Here is a 10,466-nt window from a genome sequence, read left to right on the forward strand (position 1 = left end):
CTGGGAGGTGGGTCATAGAGGATCCTGCTGTGACGTGTGTCAGAGAGTATTTTGCCAGGTTCTCCTCTAGGAGTTTTATAGTTTCTGGTCTTACATTTAGATCTTAATCCATTTTGAGTTTATTTTTGTGTATGGTGTTAGAAAGTGTTCTAGTTTCCTTCTTTTACAAGCGGTAGACCAGATTTCCCAGCACCACTTGTTAAAGAAATTGTCTTTTTTCCATTGTATATTCTTGCCTCCTTTGTCAAAGATAAGGTGTCCATAGGTGCATGGATTTATCTCTGGGCTTTCTATTTTGTTCCATTGATCATACTTAAGTATTTTTTTTCCCCATGAGACCTTTCTATTTGAAGCCTTTATCACAGTGTTATAGTTAGGACTGATATTACTTAATGTGGTTTTAGGTAAGAGGTATTTTCAAAGTGTATTTTACTTTCTTAATGTCTTTAGTCTTTGAAATAGCCCTACAACATAGATACTATGTTTATTTCCATTATACATATGGAAAACTTGAGCTATAGAAAATTTTAGCAACAACAAAGAATTTGAACCCAAATGTCTTATTCCAAAATCTATACTATTATTCAATGTATTATACTGCCTTATTTCTCTGTATTTATATCTTGAGCTTATTTCATGTTTCAACAAGCATGTTAAAGTTTACTGAAGTGTATTATAAGGTCTTCACTTATACCTTTGCATGTAACTACATATACAGATTTCCCTGGTGGCTCAGGCAGTAAAGCATCTGTCTACAATGCGGGAGACCTGGGTTCAATCCCTGGGTTGGGAAGATCCCCTGGAGAAGGAATTGGCAATTCACTCCAGTACTAACACCTGAAAATACATATATGAGGGGTAGGAAGTGCTTCTTCGGAATGCCTACTAAGACCACACCTCATACCTACCTTTCATTTCAGTGTATGTGTCTCTCTAACCATAAGAATAGTATTGGTTTCTAATTTTCAGATATAGCTGCCAGGCCGAGGAGTTGATATCCACAAAATCAATTTGTTCGCATGGTTCTGCTTTAAGCTGCAATCTGACTCATGATATGTGGGTGTCTCTTTTTCATGTTCTCACTTATTGGATGCAGAAGACAATTCCAGGCTTACTCTGATACTACCTGAAGTCAAGCCACCTTGTTCTGTACTGCCACCACTTCTTATTTAGAATAGGAACTCTGGAACTTGTGGCAAAGTATTATGGAAAAATGAATGAGAATTACTTATATAGTGATAACTAAAGTTTCTCACTTGAAGAAATTGATGGAATGTCCATGTTAAGTGAAGTATTATTTTTTCAACCAGCCAAGCCTTCTGATTCTCACTCTGGCTTTACTACTGAGATCAAATGCTAGACTGAAGACAGTTCTGCTTCAAGGTCAGGAAAGGAGTTCCAAGGGAGTCCAATGCACTATGCTAACCTGCTGGAATGACAATTCCTAAAATCAAACCACGGGAAAAAATCAACGAAGCCTAAAATTTTTGTTTTGTTTAGAGTAGGGTGAATGTAAGAGATGGACTGTGAAGAAAGCTGAGCGCCGAAGAATTGATGCTTTTGAACTGTGGTGTTGGAGAAGACTCTTGCGAGTCCCTTGGACTGCAAGGAGATCCAACCAGTCCATTCTAAAGGAGATCGGTCCTGGGTGTTCTTTGGTAGGAATGATGCTAAAGCTGAAACTCCAGTACTTTGGCCACCTCATGTGAAGAGTTGACTCAATGGAAAAGACTGATGCTGGGAGGGATTGGGGGCAGGAGGAGAAGGGGACGACAGAGGATGAGATGGCTGGATGGCATCACCGACTCATGGACGTGAGTCTGAGTGAACTCCGAGAGTTGGTGATGGACAGGGAGGCCTGGCCTGCTGCAGTTCATGGAGTCGCAAAGAGTTGGACACGACTGAGTGACTGAACTGAACTGAACTACAAACCAGTGTACTTAGAAAATGAACACTTAATTAACTAATCTTAGGAAAGTTAAATCAGAAAGCATAAAAATGTGAAGAAAAGAAAGTATTGAAAATGTGAAATTTTTAAAAAGTGATCAAAAGCAAAGATCAAGAAAGCAGAATTATGTTGTAATTGATTACAATCCTTTTACCCAGTAATTTTATATTAAATTGTACAGCCTGGATAAATGATCTAAAAATGTACCAAGAAGAAAATGAAAGCATAGGTAGTATATTTCTACTTAAAACTTAGTATCAGTATCTATTCATAGAGGAATATGTAAATAAAATCAATGCTATTAAAAAATACATAGTAAGGTTTCTAACTAAATTAACATGATCTAACTAAAATAGAAAATAGTGTGATTGGTTATAAAGCGAAAAATTGACATACTGTAATGTCAAAAAACATACGATAAAATTTGCCTGTGGAAAAATAGGAGAGATCTATTGGAACAGTGTTAAAGATGGTTTAAACTTTAATTTAACAAGCATTACCTTTGAGATTACTGCAGTGTTAAAATTCATTAATTCATGAGTTGTAGGAAGAAATATATTTATTACATTTTTACTTTAATTCTTTTAAAGTATGAAAAAGAAAATAATTTGTTAAAGATAGAAAATAATATGACAAGTTGGATGCTGCAAAACCCCATTGTATGGTCTAAGGAAATCTTATTGTAGAATCAGTTGAAAATCCTTGGTCATGCAGAAGTTGACTAATCATCGATTGATTGGATAACTTGAAAGTTAATCAGGAAGGCACTAGAAATAGATCATAGGTTTAGAATGAGAAGTCTTGGACTTGAGGATGGAGTATTTTATGATGAAGTGTAGACTGAGAGAACAGCCAGTTAAGTGATAAAGACCAGCATGTATCACATAGATAGAAATGCTATATGTAATTTAACTACAATACCACCCTTATATTATGGGTCTGAGTATAGAGAGAAGTTCACTGAAATGACACTGATGGTATTAGTGAGAAAGAGTATTGAAATTTTATGTTTGTTTTGGCTACCAATTCTCTGAATCTTACATATTTGGCTGACCTGTCCACTTCAGCTACAAATTTAGTAATGATTTTATTTTGAACTGGACAGAGCATAGGCGATCAGTAGTCCTGGCCACGTGCAGTATGAGTCAGTCATCCCCTGGTGATCACCTCTCTCCTTCCTTAGTTCATAGGTTGCCAAAGCCCATGAACTTGGCTTTTTTTAAGGGCACAAGAGAACGCAAGCTCCATAAGAACAGACATTCATTTTATTTTGGTTCATTTATCATCCTTAATGATAAGAATCATGGATTCAGTGGACATGAACTTGGGCAAACTCTGGGAGATGGTGAGGGACAAGGAGGCCTGGCATGCTGCAGTCTATAGGGTCACAAAGAGTCAGACACAACTTGGTGACTGAACAACAACAATGATAAGAATGGTTCAATACATACAATAAACATAAAATGGATGTAAATTAGGAGAATAAAAAAAATGAATGAGTGAGTGAATGGACACAGGCTACTGGGTCAAAGTCCCAGTTCCACATTTCTCTAATTAAAGAGCTAAAAACACACCATTTATACATTCTTTGCCTGGAAGAGAAATAGTTTCATGCTATCAAGAACAAAGTATGATGATATACAAATAGAGACCACAACAGCTTCCTTTCAAGTTAGCCTATTAACCTTTGAATTGAAGTTCCAATAAAGTTTCCACAAGTCCTAGAACCCATTAGTCAGCAGTTAGGAATAAATCAACTTGTGTTGCAATCTGGCAGCAATAGATCAGGACCAGGAGATATTTGTTAAAGCAAGAATACGCATATCTTCCTTGAGAGAACAAAATCCTTAATAAAACAATGTGGTAAGTGTCTTATTTTTTAATAAATGCACGGAGTACAGGCTCCCATATCTGTTTGGTCTTTATACCGTAAATGATGGGGTTGAGTGAGGGTGGGATAATCAAATAGAGGTTGGCAACAAGAATATGAATATAGCGAGGTATTTTGTGTCCAAATCTGTGGGTAAGGAAAGAGAAGACTGAGGGGATATAGAAAACACAGATGACCCCAATATGGGACCCACATGTGCTTAGGGCTTTTAGTCGTGCATCTTGGGATGGGAGACAGAAGACAGCCCTGAGAATATAAACATAGGAGATGCCAATAAGGACTAGGTTTAGGACAAAGAAGGAAACAACAAAAAGTCCATAGATACCATTAATTCGGATATTTCCACAGGACAGTTTTGCAATTCCCATGTGTTCACAGTAGGAATGAGGTATTATATAAGCCTGGCAAAATGGTAGGCGATAGACGAGATAGATCATGGGAAGCGTAAGCAGAACTGGACGAATTACAATGCACATGCTGATGCCCATGAGCACCCGGGATGTCAAAATGGTCATGTAGCGGAGTGGAGCACAGATCGCCACATAACGGTCAAAGGCCATCGCCAGCAAGACTTCAGCTTCCATGCCAGTAAAAGCATGGATCAGGAACATCTGGGCCACACAAGCTCCAAAATTAATCTCGTGAGCATCAAACCAGAAGATACCCAGCACACGGGGTACTGAGGTTGTTGAAAGGGCCAAATCAATTGTTGAAAGGATGGCCAGGAAGTAGAACATGGGCTCCCGGAGGGTCTTCTCTGTCTTGATGACGAGCAGAATTGTGACATTTCCCAGTAAAGCCACAAGGTAAACAGAGCAGAAAGGCAGGGAGATCCAGGCATGGACCTCTTCCAGACCTGGGATTCCAATGAGGAAAAATGTGGTTGGGTGAAAAATGCTCCTATTGTGATAAAACATCCTTCCAAGTCACAGAGTAGAAGAAGTCGTCACTCCTAGAAGGAAGAAGAAAAAAAGAAATTTCAGTAAGAACTGGTTATGAAAATGATTAGCTTAGAGTTTCAATATATTGTGAAATGAAAAATTTTGCTTTGGAAGATCTATTAATTCTTTTTCATATTCTAAATCAAGCCATACTTGTTTGAATGGTCCAGTCTCAAAATATGTAATCCTTATAAACCTTTAACCCTATTTTTTTTATCATCTAAGGTTTATCATCAAACCCTGGGCAAAATAGAAAACATAAATCATAGCATGAAGTATGGAATAATTTAATATTCTCTATATCTTTTTTGAAATCCCTACTGAAAGGGGACACATGAAAAGCCAAGGATACACATATGAGAATGCAGACATAACCCCAAAAGAGAGAGGCAGATAAGAAAGTAGTCATAGGCATGAATGCACACAACACTTCCATAATTAGAAAAGGCAGAATTTCTCTAAAGATTTATTTATCATTTTGACATACAGAAAATTCCAAGATCGAACAGTTTTCTGTAAAATGACAGAAGCAAAATATCAGAGATATATATTATCATAAGAAAAAAAATACAGACATTCTGAGATTCCTGCCCAAGAGCAGACTCAAGTGGACACATACCTCTGTACTTGAAAGATCCCTGAAAGAAAGATAATAATAAAAAGATAATAAACTTCTGTAGATTTTCACTGATGTCTCTATTTTCTCAGTCATTTCATTTAATAGTGGTTCATTTTCGATTGTTATGAATATATTGGTTTCTACTGGTATGTGACAAATTCTGCATTCACTGTTCACTCTACATCAGCTCCTCTGAGAAAACCTGATAATTTTATCACTGCTTCAGAACTGGCATGTACTCTATTCACTCCTTCTGCCTGACTAAAACATTGGAAGTGTGGGTAGAGTACAGCCTAAAAGGCTTCAGGTTGTTATGGATCTGCAGAAGGTATTTTTGAGCATCACAAAAAATCTGAAACAACAAAATCTAACAGAAGAGAGACTTGCTTTTCATCAATGTCTAAAGGAAATAGAAGCAATTTTGCAATGCCTTCAAAATGATCAAGAAGCAATCAGGAGAAACCCCATAAACTCAAATAATAAAGATAAGACACTTTCTCTGGGTTCCCAACTTGAGGCAGAGTGCTTCAAGTTCATGATAAAGTAGCATTGCTGTTGCTACTGCTAAGTCGCTGCAATCATGTCCGACTCTGTGCGACCCCATAGATGGCAGCCCACCAGGCTCCCCCATCCCTGGAATTCTCCAGGCAAGAATACTGGAGTGGGTTGCCATTTCCTTCTCCAATGCACGAAAGTGAAAAGTGAAAGTGAAGTCGCTCAGTCGTGTCTGACTCTTAGCGACCCCATGGACTGCAGCCTACCAGGCTCCTCCCTCCATGGGATTCTCCAGGCAAGAGTACTGGAGTGGTTTTAACCTTAGTATAACTCCATATTTCCATGGGAAATATATCAGGTTGAATGAATAAAATAAATGTTGTATACATTCTGAAGTTGGTGTGTGTGTTTGTGAGATAAAGAAAAAAAGAAAGATGGAGAGATAGAGAACAGCTGTATTTTGCAATGCTCCTTTATGTGTGTGTGCGTGTGTGTGTGTGTGTGTGTGTGTGTGTGTTTTAAATGGAAACTTCCAGGTAATTGCCAGTGGCCCCTGTCAGGGTGCAGGTGAAGAGCAAAACTTCTAGACATTGTGATGCCTACTTTGGGTTCATCTCTATAAATAAATGCTCAATAACACGCCACTGTTCACCTCAGACTTTCATCCTGCTTCATAAAGGCATTTCATTCAATCCCTGTAACCTATTCCAGAAGCAGAAATTTTACTTTATCAACCAACTAAATAACCATTCTTGTAAGTAGATTTTAAATGCCTTTAATCTTTTATATATTTTTAAAGATACCCATCTCTATTTAAAAGTTGCAAGATTTCCCACCTGAAGCGGATTACTGCATCAAGCATATCATATCAAAGTAGTAGTTCTCAGCCACGTTGGATGGATCGTGCCTCTTTCATTTGACTTCAGTACACACCTAAATAAAAAGAAAATTCATGTGTGATGCTTCATTTTTCCTTAGAAAGAGAGACACATGATAAATATCAAACAGTAAAACTCTATGTCTGTTTTTTCATACAGTCTGGAGAGAGAAGTTTTATATTAAGGTTGTAGCTGTTTATAGGTTTGGAAAAAAATGAGTTAATTCAGCTTTCTCTTATAAATCGTGCTCTGAGATTAACTCCTCTGAGATTGCTGACAAAACCCTCAGACTATGATTTAGAAAAAGAGAAACCCAAGAGAAAGTAACATGGTTAGGGATTTATAGAAAGTTATGAATGTGGGACAAAAACACAGATATTATCATTTGTATATGCCATAGAGAGAAGTATTCATGTTCCTCTAGGGAAGATTCTGTAGTCAAATTCTATGGGTTGCTGTTTCTAGACAAAATGGCACCTAATTCATATTCTAAGTTCAAACATAATAAGCTAGCATTGGAGACTCCATTTTCAGCCTTAGCTCTCCCTGTCTCCCTTCACTGACCAGGTATCTCAGTTCATTGAAAGCTTAGCTTTAGGGGTCTTTGGACCCACTATCCTCTGTCCATGATTGTTCCCCTTTTACAGTTGTTCATATATATGTCATAGAGGCCATAGAGACAAATGGTCAAAGTGGCCAACCCTGGGACTGATCTGACTCAGTTCAAATACTGGACTCCCATGTATGGCTATATCACCATGAGTGATTTACTAATTATCTCTATGTCTCAGTTTCCTCAACTGGAAAATTAGGGATGATAATTGGACCAAGAGCATAAGGCATTTTGAAGATAAATTAAGTACTAGATATCAGGCACTTGGTATAATTCCTGGCATATTTTAAGTGGTTAATTAAAATAAGATTTAGCTCACAGCACCACCTTTGTAAACACTGGACCTATGTAAACTATACTGAGAATCTCTTATGCCACCAGTCTGTAACATTTGGTGAAAGTTCTAATTTATTGTAACACTTATCCATTAGTGCTGAGTCAAATGTACACATAGTTCTTATTCTGACTGGAATGTATTTGAGTGCAAAAATTGAATCTCTTTAGGTTTAAGCAGATATCTTAGATAATACTTAAAACAGAGCATGATCAGGTTTAAGATATAAAGCATAGACTACAAAGAATGAAGTTAAATGTTTCTTTTGACTCTTGTCTTTCAGTTATATCACACAAATCTTAAAGTTAAATCTCTGGAAATATAAAACTTCATACATGATATGAAGTGCAAACATATATGTGTATCTGCATGTACATACTTAAGTATATATATGTCTCTATATATATATTCTCAATCACTTTCATATACATATATTCAAATATGGCAATATCTTGGAAATCATGGGCATGTAACCAATAAGTTTAGTAAGAGTTAATTTCAGAACAAAAGCTGAGAAACATTAGGTAAGGTCATACACCTTCTCTCTGAGGTCTTTATCCCATTGTTCCAGTTAGGGTTACTTTTACTTAATGTGTTATTAAGAGATAGTAAGTAAAGATTTACTGAGCATGGCCCTGCCTATCAGAACAAGACCCAGTTTCCCCTACAGTCAGTCTCTCCTATCAGGAAGCTTCCATAAGCCTCTTATCCTTATCCTTCAGAGGGCAGATAGAATGAAAAACACAATCACAGAAAATGAATCAAACTGATCACATGGACCATAGCCTTACCTAACTCAATGAAACTATGATCCAAGATGCATAGGGCCACCCAAGACGAAAGGGCCATAGTGGAGAGTTCTGACACAATGTGATCCACTGGAGAAGGGAATGGCAAATCACTTCAGTATTCTTGCCTTCAGAACCCCATGAACAGTATGAAAAGGCAAAAAGATATGACACTGAAAGATGAACTCCCCAGGTTAGTGGTGCCCAAATGCTACTGGAGAAAAGTGTAGAAATAACTCCAGAAAAAATGAAGAGATGGAACCAAAACGAAAACAACACCCAGGTGTAAATGTGACTGATGGTGGGTGTAAAGTCCAGTGCTATAAATAAAAATATTGTATAGTAACCTGGAATGTTAGGTCCATGGATCATGGTAAATAGAAAGTGGTCAAGCAGGAGATGGCAAGAGTGAACATTGACATTTTAGGAATCAGTGAACTAAAATGGATTGGAATGAGCAAACTTAATTCAGATGACCATTATATCTACTACTATGGGCAAGAATCCCTTAGAAGAAATGGAGTAGCCCTCATAATCAACAAAAGAGTATGAAATGCAGTACTTGGGTGCAATCTCAAAAAGGACAGAATGATCTCTGTTTATTTACAAGACAAATCATTAAATATCACAGTAATCCTAGTCTGTTTCCCAACAACTAATGCTTAAGAAACTGAAGTTGAACATTTCTATGAAGACCTACAAGACCTTCTTGAACTAACACCAAAAGATGATGTCCTTTTCATCATAGGTGACTGGAATGTGAAAGTAGGAAGTCAAGAGATACCTGGATTGACAGGCAAGTTTGGCCTTGGAGTACAAAAAAGCAGGGCAAAGGCTAACAGAGATTTGCCAAGAGAACACACTGGTCATAGCAAACAACCACTTCCAACAACAAAAGAGAAAACTCTACGTATAGACATCACCAGATGGTCAATGCCAAAATCAGATTGATTATATTCTTTACAGCAGAAGATGGAGAAGCACTATAAAGTCAACAAAAATAAGACTGGGAGGTGACTGTGCCACAGATCATGAATGCCTTATTCCCAAATTCAGACTTAAAGAAAATAGGGAAAACCACTAGACCATTCAGTTCAGTTCAGTTCAGTCACTCTGTCTTGTCTGACTCTTTGCGACCCCATGAACTACAGTATGCCAGGCCTCCCTGTCCATTACCAACTCCTGGAGTCCACCCAAACCCATGTCCATCGAGTAGATGATGCCATCCAACCATCTCATCCTCTGTCGTCCCCTTCTTCTCCTGCCCTCAATCTTTCCCAGCATGAGGGTCTTCTCCAATGAGTCAGCTATCCAAATCAGGTGGCCGAAGTATTGGAATTTCAGCCTCAACACAGTCCCTCCAATGAACACCCAGGACTGATCTCCTTTAGGATGTACTGGTTGGATCTCCTTGCAGTCCAAGGGACTCGCAAGAGTCTTCTCCAACACCACAGTTTGAAAGCATCAATCCTTCAGTGCTCAGACCATTCAGGTATGACCTAAATAAAATCCCTTATGATTATAGAGTGGAAGTGACAAATAGATTCAAGGGATTAGATCTGATAGACAGAGTTCCTGAAGAACTATGGACAAAGGTTTGTGACATTGTAGAGTAGGCAGTGATCAAGACATCAACAAGAAAAAGAAATGCAAAAAGGCAAAATGGTTGTCTGAGGAGGCCTTACAAATAGAAAAGAATGCAGAGATCCAAAGAATAGGAAGGAGAGATAAGAAAGCCTACCTCAATGATCAGTGCAAAGAAATAGAAGAGAACAATAGAACGGGAACAACTAGAGATCTCTTCAAGAAAATTAGAGATACCAAGGGGACATTTCATGCAAAGATGGGCTCAATAAAGGACAGAAATGGTAAGGACCTAACAAGCAGAAGATAATAAAAAGAGATGGCAAGAATACCAAGAAGAACTATACTAAAAAGATCTTCATGACCCAGATAACC

At 37.8% G+C, this 10,466-nt stretch overlaps 1 protein-coding gene and 1 pseudogene across 1 annotated transcript; both read right to left on the bottom strand.

Annotated features, from left to right (window-relative positions):
* Positions 1–3,820: 3,820 nt before the first annotated feature.
* Positions 3,821–4,756, bottom strand: LOC104984679 (olfactory receptor 52J3). Its single transcript, XM_010834540.1, has one exon. It carries the CDS (start codon positions 4,754–4,756, stop codon positions 3,821–3,823), a length of 936 nt encoding a protein of 311 aa, XP_010832842.1.
* A 29-nt stretch (positions 4,757–4,785) lies between these two features.
* Positions 4,786–10,466, bottom strand: part of LOC104984686 — an 8,111-nt pseudogene continuing 2,430 nt past the window's right edge.

Source organism: Bison bison, unplaced genomic scaffold (assembly GCF_000754665.1).
Source record: "Bison bison bison isolate TAMUID 2011002044 unplaced genomic scaffold, Bison_UMD1.0 scf7180017845427, whole genome shotgun sequence".
In the NCBI taxonomy this organism is placed as follows: Eukaryota; Metazoa; Chordata; class Mammalia; order Artiodactyla; family Bovidae; genus Bison; species Bison bison.

What these genes read in the sequence shown, in the direction of transcription:
- LOC104984679 (XM_010834540.1), bottom strand. Translation starts at nt 4,756, where the DNA reads ATGTTTTATCACAATAGGAGCATTTTTCACCCAACCACATTTTTCCTC.